General features: G+C 35.1%; 1 protein-coding gene across 1 annotated transcript in view; it reads right to left on the bottom strand.

Moving 5' to 3' along the window:
* Window positions 1-16,201, bottom strand: part of LOC120532918 (myosin-IIIb) — a 173,347-nt gene that overhangs the window by 137,089 nt on the left and 20,057 nt on the right. Inside the window, exons 2-3 of the mRNA XM_039759409.1 lie at window positions 10,801-10,866; window positions 3,798-3,928 (exon numbers count right to left, since the gene is read on the bottom strand). Of these exons, the coding sequence (XP_039615343.1) occupies window positions 3,798-3,928; window positions 10,801-10,866 (197 nt within the window). The remainder of the gene's footprint in view (window positions 1-3,797; window positions 3,929-10,800; window positions 10,867-16,201) is intronic.

Below are 16,201 nucleotides of genomic sequence, written 5' to 3'. Positions count from 1 at the left end.
TTGTGTGTTGCTATATTCCAACCCAGGCTGGGTATACTATATAAAGTTCTATTTTTTGTCACTCAGTAAAATGAAATTTGAAAACCCTGGTTTAGACAAAGGGTTGACTGTGCCACCTCTGAATTATTTTAAAGTAGAACAACAAAGGGAAATAAGTCCTGAAAACTGAATGTACGACTGCAATACAGCTGATTAATAATAGTGAACTTTTTATCACTAATGGATTTGTAACAATATCTAATAACCCTGATGACCATAGGCCTGTTAAAGGTTTACTAGTGCTGCCCAGTTTTTGTTTTTTTTATATAATTCAAAGTGGTCCTGCTCTGCCTGATACAACATTGTATAGGTCAAGTGTATTAAAACAAGGGTTTGAAGTGGGCTATGAATGTTCTACTCCATACTGAGGATTTTAGATCTGATTTAGCATTGGGATGCAATGCTGTTGAAGTGCATATTACATTGCTTGTAGAGTGGATTACATTTATTTGAGCTATGGATTTGATAGTGCTATATATATTCCTGTGGTCATCAGGAAACGGTTGTTAAATCCAGAATTAGATTTGAGTGAGCTAGCTGTGGGTTTGTCAAATGCCTTCTTTAGCGATACTGAACACACACTATCTTCTCTTTAGCCATGTTATTTGTCTGCATGGATGACTGAAATGATATCCTGCCAAGATGACAAGAAGCAAGTCAAAAAGCAATGTATAGGATGGACCAGGAGATTAATGGTAGAAAGGGGGTAATAAACTTTTTTTGAAAAGGGGTAATATCCACTATACCTAATGTGTAAACCAAAAATCCATGTCAAAAATTCTAGGAAAATTCCAATCTATCTAAAGAGAAATATTTTTAGCTAGGACATACTATACAAAGACTTTTATAAATGAATCCAAAAACGTGGACTAAGTGTATAGTGTACCAAAAACCAGCTCTAATTAGAACTGTGGTTTTGAAGTCGCACGTGGTTGGATCTGACAATTCTGCATACAGTTATAAGCCATTCATTACTCAGGTAGACCACCCACCCTTATGTGATAGAGAGAACCCAAACAAAAAAAAAAAAAACACACTAAAATCATATGAAAAACACAAATGCCATATTAAATAAATCCATTAAAGAAAATGTAAGCAGCTGCACAAAACTGAAGCAAGGTAGAAGGAGAACACCAACTAAACTATGTAGTTTAATAAAACGTTACACACAAGCCACTATTCTAACATCTTACAAAGCAATTAAGACACAACAGATGAAGATATACAAAACATTGTCTAGATAAATCAAAACTTAAATAAATCAATTTAAGGAAAAGCCAAGCCATCAAAACCTCTCTCTTGATCTACTGAACATATGCCATCTCCTCTTTCTCTTCCTGAGAAATAAACGAATTTTATAGAATATCGGAAATCTTGGCTCAATCACAATAAGACAACTTATCAGCCAACCAAATTGAGCAAGCATCTCAAACAGGACAACTGCCTAAAGGAAGGAAGTTGGTGTGAAAGAAGTGAATTTAGAGTAAAAATGCACAGATCAACTGAGGCATGTTTTTCTCCGATTGATGTAGAATGTATATTATAAATAACCAAATTCCATTCCATGCCTAAGACATTGTATTGAAAATGTACCTATAGTACACCTTTTGATCAGCTATATCTTAAATATCCTGTGTTAAATGAATTCCATATTTTATTTACACATTAGAAACCTTTGAAAAGAACCAAGCATCCCTAATTTTCATTCAATATCCACTTATGAATATATTTTACTAGAACTGTGATAGCAGTATGCATCTCTAGAGAATCTTAGGTAACACTGAGAAAGGAATCTCCCCATTAATAAATATTTCTTTTCATTCACTGTTATCAGCCATTTGGTAATTCCTACATGTACTAAAACAAAGTGTGTTGTAAAAGGAGCTTTAAAGAGTTTTTTTTTTTTTTTTGTAACTAAGGTGTTGGAAATGACAATACTCTGGATAATCTTGGTACTTACTGATTCGTACGTCACTAATATAATAAAGCTTGGAATCTGACTTTGTTAAAATTGATATTAAACCGTATTTATTTTTCAGGAAGCAAACAGAAAATGGCAGTTAATATATTTACCAGGTGCCGACAGTGTTATAAATCAGAACAGGATTACCATATTATTCTTTATTAAACCCACACGGATATCTGTAACCTAAGCCATAAATCCAGAGAGGGATCTCCATATCTGATCTTTGCCTTTAAGAATTTAGATAGAATCATACATTTACTTTTTAATAACAAAATCAACTGACTTTCTTCTTGAAGCCTAATCTATAGTAACTCTTTTCAGTCTGAATATCATCTTTTGATTCATGGCTCCACATTTTCTTTAACATTACTAGTACCTATTACTATATACCTTTAATATTGTATGAAGTTGAAATATTTAACAAAATGTTTACTCTTTTATTTTGCCTTCATAATGTTGCCAAATTTATAAAAAATATGTCTCAACCCTTAAACAATAAATCACAAAAACTGACAAAGCAGAAGTAGGCTTCTTGCAACTATGAAGATTGGACAATCAAAATTAATAAAAATTCATAGCTAGACAGTCACCGCGGGGGAACTAAAGAGTAAAATCACTGGTGAGGAAAAATGTGTTTACAATTAATAAAAAGCAAACAACTTGCTTATTATAATAAAAATACAAACATGGAAAATCAATTACCATATGTTTAAAGGTTATTACAAAACAAAAGGCATGTACTCTTCAGACAGCACAGCACCATACCAATATGCAGCTCACTTAAAGTCTTATTACAAATGCCTACCTGCTGGAATAAGGTAAAAAAAAAAAAAAAGCAGCAAAGTATAAGTGTGTTTTTGAAAGTGTTTTTTTTAACCTACAAGTTTTCTACTGCACAGCTAAACAAAAATAAACTATACACATTTTACAGGGTGTCTGACCTCTACTTAGATATAGTGTGACAGGATGTTGTTCAAAAAGAACTTCATAAGCTGTTAAGCTGTGAAGGCTTATATATTTTCCTGCACCAAACAAACACCTACATCCAATGCAAATCTAAAAAACATCCTTTCAACAAACTACACTATGCAGTAGTTTGCATCCCTATTTAAATTCTGAGGTGAGATGTTAGACTGAGGATTGACCAATTTGACTATGATTTTCTTGTTTATTCACAATGCAATTATCAAAGCCCACTTTAAATCTTAGACTATATTATAATTAATGCAACATGAATTGCAAAAGGCTGTAGGTATTGCTATGTATAAATTCATATTACAACACATACACATATTGTTGTATTATAATACTGCATAAGTGCATTTTTCTATCTAAAATATATGTATTTTTTTTCCCTAAATACATACTGGGATAATCTGGTTACTAACCACATACCTGTAGTGCCACAAGCTACCCATTAATTGCTCCTCTCACTCCCCACCCAGTCTGACATAAGCATAAAAACTGGAAACCTTTGCTGAAGTAATAAATAAGACAGCCTCTCAAGCTAAAGGTTCTTAAAACTGCAATGCTAATGTCAAAGTTGCCACTCTCATGTAAACAGCACTGCATAATAGGTTTAAATATAACCTCACCTCAAAGAATGCCTCCTGTCACATTTTAATACACTAAATAAATAGAAATACCCCCTCCGTTTTACAGCAAGCCATTTCCTTTCATTATGCACAAGCTTTCCAACTTCAAAATGCATTACTGTGATTTTTAAGTAACACAAGAAGCTTTCACAAAAGGGATTATTTCAAACCAATATTATTTTCACATCTGCACTCACCTTATAACAATACATTGATTTCTTGGTCCTGTTGCTAGCTTTCCCAACATAGACTGATATGCTCGATCAGCAACAGAGAATATATGAGGGGGCAACAAAGATTTCTCATGGCATTTATATAGGTCAGATACCTTCAAAAGGAAATAAAAAAAAATGAAATAAATAAATGCCTGCTTAACTTTTCCAAAATCCAAAATCTAGCTTTTAGACAATCATGACACAGACTGCAACAATCAATTATTTTTTGATGATAGTGAGAATAATTTGCCCAGGAGATTCAAAAACACAAGGTCATGTGATAAAACAAGTAAGGAAACACCCATGAAATGTTTTTTCCCTTTATTAATATTTGTGAACTTATTAAGATTTGATCTTCATATGAACAGTATCTATAGGTAAAGCTGATGTATGGGGGGTTTGGGGGACCTTTACTGTGTAATAATTTCTTCACTGAAAAATGAACAGATATGTGGTTTCTGTCTGTAGGAAAAAGTAAATAACCCATAGCTCTAATAGCTTGTATTGCCAACTTTGATAGAAATAATTGCAAGTATGCCTTTCCAATAATTGGCTACAAGTCACTGGCATCAACTGGGAGAATTTTTTTTCAAACTGCTTCTTCTCCAAGGTTCAAATAAGACAAGATTCCTCCAGCATTGATGTACTAATCATAAATACCTGGTGATCCAATTCATAATTTTAGTAAATGTCTGTGGTTGAAATAAGACAGGTTATTCTAGGGTTCTCTGTAATGATTTTCTAATTATTAAACCCTGATCTCATGCACCCATTTATAATTTTAGGTATTTAAGGTGATAATAAATGTAGGGGTGTACTGACTTTTTTCCATATGCATTTATCTTGAATTAAACTATACAATGGACTACAAAATGTAAATCTGCCATGATTTGTTATATCATCTTTACCTATAGATACTGTATAATAAAGATCAAATGTAAATATCCTCATATATTAAAGAAAAAATATTTCATAGGGTGTACTTTATCACATGACTGGATAGCGAAGCAGACAGACACTTGAGTAATAGTACTTTAAAATTCACCTAACAGTCAAAAATGTAAGGCCTGTAAATACTGAAGTGTTTTATTCCAGACTTTTTTTATTGTATGTTTAACTGATTTACAAACTTAAATGTTCACAAATATCACACAGAAAATGATTACTCTTATTATCGGTTTACTAGTGAATAAATGCACGGATTTTGATAAATTTTTCCACTTAGACATTGCTAAAATAACAGGAACTTAAGTTTACTGTTTCTTGTAGCAAAATGTAATAAATATTACATTTAGAAAAATTACTCTATTTAAAATGTCTTCAGTATTTATGTTTCCCATCATTTCTAGTACATTTACATTTTACATTTTTAACAAAAAATATTGTTATACACTGTTATATGAAATTATGGGTATTTTTTGTTGAAACATTCAAATAAAAGTTAATGGGAAGAAAAACTTTCTGTATGTTAATTTTTTTTGTAAATCCACCACCACGTTTGAAGAACGAAATTATCAAATTATCTGCAAAAACTCCCGACATGTCCACATGATAATACACCATATATCTTTAGATTCCTGCCCTTGACAGAAGTAAACTTGGCAAAAATGTCTGTCAAGGGCTCTCCGATCATTTTTGCTATTTACATACAGTGGTGCCTCGGTTTGCAAGCATAATTCGTTCCAGAAACATGCTTGTAATCCAAGCATTAGTATATCAAAGCAAATTTCTCCATAAGAAATAATGAAAACTCTGATTCATTCTACAACCAAAAAATATTCATATAAAAATGATTAATACAATATAAGGTAAAAATATGTAAAACAAATTAACCTGCACTTTACCATTGAAAAGAATCATGGCTGGTGTGAGAGAGACGAGAGAGAGTGAGAAGGAGGAGGAGGATTATTGTGTAGGACGAATTCCACTCTGACTACTGGAATCATTGCTATCTGTTGGCTCACTTGAATCTTTTTCTTTTTTTGTGACTTTAACAAGGAACCTATCCAATGAAAGTTGCTTTTGCCTGAAGAGTCACTACACTCGGACACAAAATTTTAAAAAAATGCTTTACACACCGTAAGGATTCTAAACTCTTTTGGGATTCCCCCCACAATGGTACGACATGCAGAAGAGAGAGTGTCCCGAAGCAACTGCAGGCTCCCAGCTCTGTAGCAGTTTGCCGTAAAGATCAGTCGCTCTATAGGTGCCCGCCGCCGATGGTTGATGCAAGGAACGTTATAAATGCAAGGGCACAGTATTACTTGGCCACTAACCTGGTCATGACCCTGCCGGATTGCTGTGTCTGTATTGGAGAGCGGTAGATCCCGCTAAAATAAATACCCGTGACGTTCCCGTTTCAAGCTGAATTAAAGCTGGTTTTGCTAAAGTACTGAGACTCAGCCTCATGTTTTGGGATGCATGACAGAGACTCACATGATGCCGCACACACACACGTGGTCACCATGATATAGTAAACCGTATACACTCGTACGGATGTTGATTATATGAGTGAGGCATATTACCCAAAATCCCGCGGCGAGAGAGAGAACCAACATCGGCTCAGTGATCACGTGACACTTGCCCAACGAAGTGTATACGGACTACTCGTATTGCAAGACCTCGCTCGTTTATAAAGTTAAAATGTATTAAAAAAAAATTAGCTTATCTTGCAAAACACTCGCAAACTAAGTTACTCGCAATTCAAGGTTTTACTGTATTTGGAAATTGAGCACAACTGTGCTTCCAAAAGAAGTACTGTAGAGAGAAAACTACACGAAAGACATATACAAAGCAATTGTTTAATTGCTTGTACAAGATGCATGGACATTAAAATCAGCACAAAATACACATTTAAAATTTTTATTTACTGAATCTCATCTGTCATGTTAACACTAGAATCCCTGAAGCCTACAAAAATATTTGTAATGCCAGGCCACCTTAAATTCCCTTGCACCTCATCATCAGCGTCTGTTTTGCAAAAATGTCAATCAGCACTGGCAACAGCCAGCTTGCTCACTCATCCCCCACTGAGGTAACAGAAGTCAAGTCAGACTCAAAATACTCAGAGCTGCTAAAGTCTATTTATCTGGGAGTAAGGTGTCTGGAATTGTATAGGATAAACAATATATCGTTATTTTGAATACAAATATATATTTCATGTGTGTTCTGTGTCTACAGCAAGATGTGTAAATATACAGTAGGATGACAGGAAATGCAAGGCAAGAAGTGTTGAACAAGACTAAAACAAACTTTTTCATGGTATAGTAATAATAACAAAACGCTTACATGAAATGTATAATGTGTGAAGGCTGAAGTTCAAATATCAAATAAATACTTTAATAAAAAGGTATAAAAAACAAGTGTGCTTTTATTCAAGAATATAATAAAAGAAAAAGAAATTATTCAACTAACTTGTTACTGGCAATGTGTAAATCTGAAGGCCAACTATCAATTGATATGAAATAGACATGCCCACTTGGCTGGTTCAGAGGTAAGGACTGCTGCCTCATAATGAAAAGGTTGCAGGTTTGATCCCAGGTCCTCCTTGCATTTACCATTTTGAGTAGTGAGCTGCTATTATTGTTACAATTATATAATAAAAACATACAGTGCTATGTAAAATTGTGGGCACCCCTAATAAACATCACTATATCAATTTATAACTTTATAAGCTTTTGGAGGCAGCAACTTAAACTTTAACATATTTTATACCTTATGGAAACAGCAGCATTTCAGTAGTGAAATATTTGTATTGGACCAATACAACCAATTTAATGTGCATTTAAACAAAAATAGGCAGGTGCATGAATTTAAGGCACCCCAAAGGAATAATCCTATCAATATTTAGTAGAACATCCTTTTGCTGAAATAACAGCCTGAGTGTAGACACCTCCAATAGCCACTGACAAGTCCCTGAATTCTAGCTGGTGGTATTTTGGACCATTCTTCCATACAAAATGCCTCCAGTTAAATCAGGTTTGATGGCTTCTGAGCGTGGACAGCCGGCTTCAAATCAATCCATACATTTTCAATGATGTTCAGGTCTGGGGACTGAGATGGCCATTTTAGAACATTGTATTTGTGCTTCTGTGTGAATTCCTTGGTAGATTCTGAACAGTGCTTTGGATCTTTGTTGTGCTGAAATATCCAACCCCGGCGTAACTTCAACTTTGTTACTGACTCTTGAACATTTTTGTCAAGAATCTGCTGATACGGGGAGGAATTTATGCGGCCCTCAACTTTAACAAGTTTTCCGGTACAGTACCTGTGCTAGCCAGACAGCCCCATAACATGGACCATCCACCGAATGTTACAGTAGGCAGCAAGTTCTTCTACTGGAATACTGTGTGTTTTTTTCGTCATGCATAGCACCTCTGGTTGTGACCAAATAACTATCTTTTAAAGTTTAAGGTTTCTTTATTTAGTCATGTTTACACAAGAAAACATGAAATTTGCTTTCTCAGTTGCATCTAATAACAGACAGAATAAAATAAAACAGACAAATAGAAACAAGAACGGTTAAGGTAAGGCAGTTAGATAATACATATATACACCAAAAGAAAAAAAAAAGTTACAGGATATATATATATATCTCTCTCAGATAGATAGATAGATAGAGATAGATAGATAGATAGATAGAGAGAGACAGAGAGGCCAAGCAAAATGACACCTTTTATTGGCTAACTAAAAAGATTACAATATGCAAGCTTTCAAGGCAACTCAGGCCCCTTCTCCAGGCAAGATGTAATACAGAAACTGAAGTTCCCTGTGTTTATATCCACACACTAGGACAAGAAACAACAATGGTAAATCTTTAAATGAAAAATCTTAAATGTAAAAAATTAATAGGTTCATTCAGGCTAAGATTAATATTAACAAGAGAGAAGAACAATGTATGGTCAAGATCTTTGGATAAGATAAACTGTCCAACAAAGTCCTTTGAAGTCTATGATGAGTTTTTTCAAAACAATATGGGTCTGTAGACAGGTTATCTGTGTCAGTCTGAGAGATGCAAACAGTCCTCATACCTGGCTATAAAACTCTTGTCTCTATTCAAGCCATGCTGTAAAGTATTAAATTTAACATGAGTTTAACTTCCCATTCTTTTCTCTCTTGCTGTGTTTTGAAGTTGCCCATAAGCACTGTGACTTTAAAGTCCCTCTCACAGTGTCCATGGCTGTTGAAGTGGGCCACTACAGGAACATCTGTGCTGCCATGTTTAATGTGGAATCTGTGTAAATTCATTCTCTGACGGAGTGTTTGTTTAGTTTCTCCCACATAGAATGCATCAAAACCTCAATCATTATCTCCGATATTTCTTATTAAAAAGTCTTATGGCACTAGGAAGAAAGGAGTTTCTGGAGCGATTTGTGTGGGTTTTCAAAGCGACTATCCTTCCTGATTTACTGAACTTTAGTTCTACATGTAATGGATGACTGTCATGAGTTGAGATGATTTCCAGTTTCTTTAACATTGCCTTCTGACACACACTAGTCAAATCATCTACATAAGCCCCAATAACTTATCTTAGTCTCATCTGTCCACAGTATTTTTTTTCCCCAAAATGTTTCTGGTTAGTCCAGATGCGCTTTTGCATACCTCATGCAACTCTTCTTGTGGCAAGTACTCATAAAAGGTTTTTAGAGCATCACCCTTCTACCAAGCTGTTCCTGGTGCAAAGTGTGCTGGACTGTGGAACGATGGTACAATGACACCACTAGCATCCAGATGTTCTTGTAGCTCTTTGGAGGTGGTCTGTGACCATTTTAACCAGCTTTTGGCTGTGCCATTCTGATATTTTTTCTTGGCCTACAACATCTTTCTTTCACAAGGACTGCCCCTGTGCTCTTCCATTTCCTAACTACATTTCTGATTGTAAAGACAGACAGTCCAAACCTTTGTGATAATTCTTGCACCCTTCTCCTAATTCATAATGATGAATTATCTTTGTTTGTAGGTCAGTAGAGAGTTCTTTAGAGGTTCTCATGTTGCCACTCTCTAAGAGAGAACCAAGGACAAAACACAAATAGCAATTACCTACTGTATGTTAGCCTTTTTCATGATTGGTTGCATCTGTCTTTGTGGTTTAAGATCTAATGTGATAATCAAAGCAATTTTGTGCTGCAACCTGTCAGCATTAAATGACTACAGGTATTCAAATTAATGCAATTAAAAGGGTGTCCAAACCGTCGCACATCCCAATTTTACATTTTATTTTATACAACTCAATAATGCTACACTGAGAATTTTGGTCTGACAAACATCCCCTTGTCTACATTTCTCTAGTAAAAAATGGCATATTGCTGTGATCTTCTCTTATGAAGACAGAGCAAATTATTATTCAATATCAGTGGGGTGCCCAAACTTTTACATAGCACTGTATATTTGATTTGAGTCTGTTAACAGCCAGTGTAAATTTATGGTACTTGTAAAAGTTAGCTTGAAGGGATAAAAGTAGACATACAAACGCAGCTCAATCATTTCTTCTTGGTGTCTTGTTGAGCAAACAAGACACCACAGTCTATGGTGAATGTTATTTTTCCTCGCACATGGACATTCACATCAACATGCAATTTGAATGATTTTTTTATTCAAGCATCCAAGAATAAAAATGAATAAAAAATAATTAAAATTAAGTTTTATTCAAGAAAAACTGTTCAAATGACATATTGATATGAATGCCTATGTGTGAGGTAAAGTAACATGGGGGTAGGGGATGTAGCAGGCGGTGTTCTTCTAAACCACACATCTGCAAAACAAAAGCAGGCTATTCTGGCAGTGTTAAGGAGCTATGAGCTTCTTGGTGTATGTCAGGAAAATGTAAGGAGGTCGGGGACAACAAAAAAAAAAATTATAAGCTTCAAGTATTCTAGTGTTACTTTTTGCACAACAGTTAAACAGCATCATACAATAAATGGAACTGCTATATTGTAAATTGGTTTCCATAATGAAGATTAAAAATAAACAAATAATGCCTACTTACTGTTTTTTCATATAGAGGAAGATATTTAAAAGGATTAACAGCAATCAGAATGTCGCCAATGTATGTCTGAAATGAAAAACAAAAATCCTTTTAGTAATGCCATTTTAAATAAAGGACAAAGCAAAACAAACCAAGCAAAAATCTGCAGTCTGCAGCATTCTACCATGAAAAATTCAGTTCTTAATATATAAAATATATATAAAATTCTGCTTTATTAATGGAGGAGATAACTTTTGGCAAATAAAATGATTAAGATGGTCAGTCTACCTCTAAACATAACTTTCTGTCTGGATTTCCACTGAGAAAAGTTTGCCACATAAAAAGGAGATGGTCCAGTGAGGGCTTACCAAAGACAGGAAAATCCACACTGACAGAAAGAATGCAAATCTACATGCTAGACCTGGACAAAAGTATAGAACTTAGGGGCACCAAAATTAACCAGACTCTTTCAGTATAACAGGAACTAGGCTTTCATCAGTTGCCAGGGAAAGAAGAAAGAGAGAAAAGAAAGACCATGAAGCTTTGGGATATGGCTAGAATACCCTATCCACATATATGCTACATATGGTATCTAGCCTCCCATGATGCCCTTGAGTTTGAAGTCCAAAAGGAAAGAACACCATTTTTAACTTTCCAGCTTATTTGGTGGTAGAACATGATTCCCAAATGGGGATAGTTAGACCCTTTGAACTTTTAGACCACCCACAAACTACATGAAGGACATGTCAATTTTAGGGCTACTGAAGATAAGGGGAGGAAAAATACCAGTAGCTGCTTGAGGGGTCTAGGCCTTGTGTCTCTACAGCCAAAACAGGGTCACCCTGGTCCCAAAACCTACTCTAAGCTTTAGCTGAAGGTGTCCCCATGAAAGGAAACCACAAGTCAAAGGTGACTCAAATCTAGCATCACAAAAACAGCTAGAACTAAAAGAACAGGACTGAGAGAGACTTGGTAAGTAAGCAAGCCACTCTAGCTGACTGACAGGAGTTCAAGTCCTGCACAGGTAGACCCTAAGTATCAGTTTATTTACACAAAAATACATTGTGCACTGTGAGCACTTATGCAAAGCCTTTAAACGTGTTAGTAGTCTGTGTGTTACTTTTTTTGAACAATTGTTTACAAAAAAAATTGAATATGTCATTTTTTTTTAACTTTATGTATGTTTACAAAAAATTGCAATACTTATTCAATTAACACTTAATGGTAGGGCTGTTCGATATAACGATATATATCGGATGACAATATAAAAACGTCTATCGCTGCACATTACGCTATCGTTTTTTTCGTGGTGTCGCAAAATAAACTGTTTACGGCAATATTTTTTTCATTGTTTTGATGGCCACCACGTGGATGCAGACACACTAGCATGGCTGATGAAGACGAGGCAACACCAGGTAGCTCCACACAGAAGGACCTTGTTCCTAAATGAGGGGCTACCTCTGTAGTATGGAGATGGTTTGGATTTGAAGAGTCTGACACGGACCAAAAAACGGTACTGTGCAAATTATGCTGCAAACCGATCACTACCACAGACTCCAACACGACAAACCTCTTCTACACCTCCGCAAAAAGCACGTGAGCGAGCATGCAAAGAGTTTACAACTGAGAGGCAGGCCACGTAGGATATTACAGTTGTAAAGGTACTATTTAAAACGAGCATGTTAAAAGCTCGGAAGATTAATTGCTACCAAAACAATTTGCTTAAGGCATAATTTTCCCTGCAGCGTTTGCGGTCAGCGTTAATCTTGTTAAAATTACGTTTACGCCACAACTGCATTAACACGGCAAATCTCCGTTAGCGAGTTACCGCGGATCGCCCGTGCTTGGGGCTGGGCGGCATCAACACGTTAGCGCCGTCCAGTCCCACGCGGGCGATCAGCTGTAACTCATTAGCGGAGATTTGCCACACTACGATGTGCAAATTAACATTTTACTAGAATGTAGCCTAAAAAATATTATATTTAATATTATATATCTATACTAATAAAAGGCAAAGCCCTCACTCACTCACTCACTGACTCACTCACTGACTCATCACTAATTCTCCAACTTCCCGTGTAGGTAGAAGGCTGAAATTTGGCAGGCTTATTCCTTACAGCTTACTTACAAAAGTTGGGCAGGTTTCATTTCGAAATTCTACGCATAAGGGTCATAACTGGAAGCTATTTTTCCCATATAATGTAATGGAGTCTTGAGTTGGAGATGGCGCGGGGGAGTTTAGTGTGACATCATCACACCTCCTACGTAAGTGCGTAGAGAACAAGGAAGAACTCCAGCGATGAGCACAAAGCGCCATTTCACAATTGAGAAGGCAGAAAAACATTATGAAGCAAATGATGCATATGCGGAAACAAAGCACGGCGTGAACCGTAAGTTTATATTAAATTAAGTTCATAGACAGGCTGCCACTAGCGTTTGTAATTTAGTGCCTGCCCATATAAGGCCGTCCATCAGCGGCAATCCAATACAAACACTGCCGGTAAATATTCACGTGTGAAGGACTGTGCTTATGCAGAGGAAGATGAGATGGTCAGGGTGGTGTTTGGCACAAACTCATTGAAACTGCGAGAGAAACTTTTAAGTGCGGGTCTTAGCTGACATTACGAGATGGCACCAGTACAGCTGGGAACCTTGATGCAAGAACACCAAGCGGCTCACGTGAACTGGCGCGTGCACAGACAAAAGCAACAGTTCCAAAGAGTGCTGAACAAAACCGAATTACACAATTGAGAAGGCAGCAAAAAAATATGAAGCGTCTTATACATACAATCATATTCATAAGTGCAGCTACTGCGGAAACAAAGCACACGGTGGAAAAAGTGAATGTCCGCTAAAGGAAGACAGCGTAAAAAAAACCCGTGCATGCAGTTTGTCACATCACAGATAAAAGGAAGACGAGCTGTTTATTGATGCAGTAAGGAACTAATCGATGAATGAAACCTCTTATCTTTACAGCGATTGACAAACACGGAATGTAACTTGAACACATCCTACAAATACGAGCCTGATTGAAAGAAATAATGATAATCAAATCCTTGATGACAGCAACATTCAATAACACTCACAAAACAATTACTGTATATTGACAATCATGTTACGTTATTTTTAAAATGTTCCCTTTTCTTTTTCATAACTTCTACTTCTCCACTGCGATACACGGGTATATATATATATATATATATATATATATGTATATATATAGCCCGATCTACAATACATACTTTAGCATAGACAAGCCACACGCTGTGGCTAATTGTAGAGTCTTAAGCCTCTAACGCCACATTCGAGGTTCGATTCCGAGAGGGTGTACTGACTATGTCAGCGTACCGATTCATTTTACCTTCGCATCTCCTTGGTTTGGGGCGTATGAAAAAATATTAGGTTAACGCAGAATCATGTTACGTTATTTTTAAAATTTTCCCTTTCTTAGCACAAGCACAGTTGAGAAGCTTCGATGCATGTACTCCATAGCGTTAAAAATAACGCATTTAATCACACTTTCAATTCCAAGCAAACGGGAACTTTTGTCAATGCATGATTTCCTGGTACATCCATTACACTGATGCACACATCACAGCTACAAAAATGTTAGAGTCGGAATAAAGCGTTCCTACGACTGATCATTTCGACTACCCGAAGCCTTGATAAAAGCATGGTTTTGTGCACACTGAAAAGCAAGCAAAATTAGATGCATTACACTGGGGATCATTGGACTTCCGTGACCGTTAGTAATTCTAAATACATCTAATTACAAAATGTTCAATGATCACACTGTTTTAGCCTAATGTACAAAATAATTTTGGCTAATGTTACTCAGAGTTTAAAGAGTAAGCTGGTCAAATTACCTTTTATGTTTCTGACTTATTTTTTAAGAAGAAAACTGCACTTTAATGTGAAATTTTGGTTATTATTATTTAAAGACAATACTATTCTGAAAATGTACTTAAAGTACTTAAACTACCACTTTATTTTTAAGTCTGCCCAATTTTAACCAGGGATGATATTTTTGTTTCTGTTTTGAATTCAAATGCAGTTTAAAAGCTTTTTTTCAGAAATTAAAACAGCTTCAGTTTACAATATTCATGTCCATGTCTATTATTTGATTCTGTAAGCCCACTAAAACCGTTTTAAATAAAAAAAAAAAACATTTGCGATTTGGGGCAAATTTACGTCGATTACATACGATTAATCAAGATTAATTCTTACACAGCCTCTAATTAATTGGATTAATTTTTTAATCGAGTCCCACCTAATATATATATATGTAGATATAGATATATATAGATTTGTATATATATGTATATATATATATAACACTATATATGTGTATAGATGTATATATATATGTTTATATATGTGTCTGTGTGTATATATATATATATATATATATATATATATATATATATACAACAACACTCATATCAATGACAAAACAATTACATTAACAATCCTCTTACGTTATATTTAAAATGTTTGCTTTTCTTTTTCATAACTTCTTTAACACACTACTTCTCCGCTGAAGCCTTGGTATTCTACTAGTTTAATATATTTTTGTCGTAAGCCTTATTGCTGCTACAGTTTGAAGTACAATGTTTACATTTGGTTTTGACAGTTAATGTTAGACTTGTATTTATTTTTTTTAAAGGGTTTATTGGCCTTATATAGTTTAGTTGTTAGTGCTTTGATCCTTTTATATTTAATATATGTTGTGAGAGTTATTGCTGCTACAGTTCACATTTTGTTTATGTCAGGCATTTTATATAGCAGTATTTTATATTGGGCCTTTAATAATTTGTTTTTGAAAAGTGTTTTATATTTGATACATTAACATTTTATGTTTACATTCTATGTCAAACATTTGCTCAAATGTTCTAAATAAAAGAACAGAAATAATTACAAGTTGAGTACTTCTCATTTTTGATTTTTTTAATTTAAATGAAACAAAAGGAGTGGTGATTATATAAACTATTCACTGAATACAAAGAAAATGTACTATATCGTGATATCGGGATATGAAATGAAATATCGGGATATAAGATTTTGGTCATATCGCACAGCCCTACTTAATGGCATTTGTAACAATTCATTGCAGCAGTATTTGTTTTCCCCCATTGATATATTACATGTACCGTAGATCCCGGAATACAGGCCGACCCGGTATATTAGCCGAACCCCTTCTCTACCTACTAAATTACATGTATTTGCCGATGACCGGTATTTAAGCCGACCCCCTTCTCCAAGCAAAATTTTCGAAATTTCCTTAAAAGTGTCTCTTCGGGTATATTTATAATGTTTATCGGCAAGAATTTGAGACTGCCGGCATTTTTGATATATAATATAATGTGCATAATTTACCAAAACACCAATCATTTTTCTAATGTACTAACCAAAAAGTTATAAA

This window comes from Polypterus senegalus, chromosome 7 (assembly GCF_016835505.1).
Source record: "Polypterus senegalus isolate Bchr_013 chromosome 7, ASM1683550v1, whole genome shotgun sequence".
Lineage (NCBI taxonomy): Eukaryota > Metazoa > Chordata > Cladistia > Polypteriformes > Polypteridae > Polypterus > Polypterus senegalus.
Note: the sequence above shows the minus strand (reverse complement) of the source record. Positions and strands in the feature narration are given on the sequence as shown.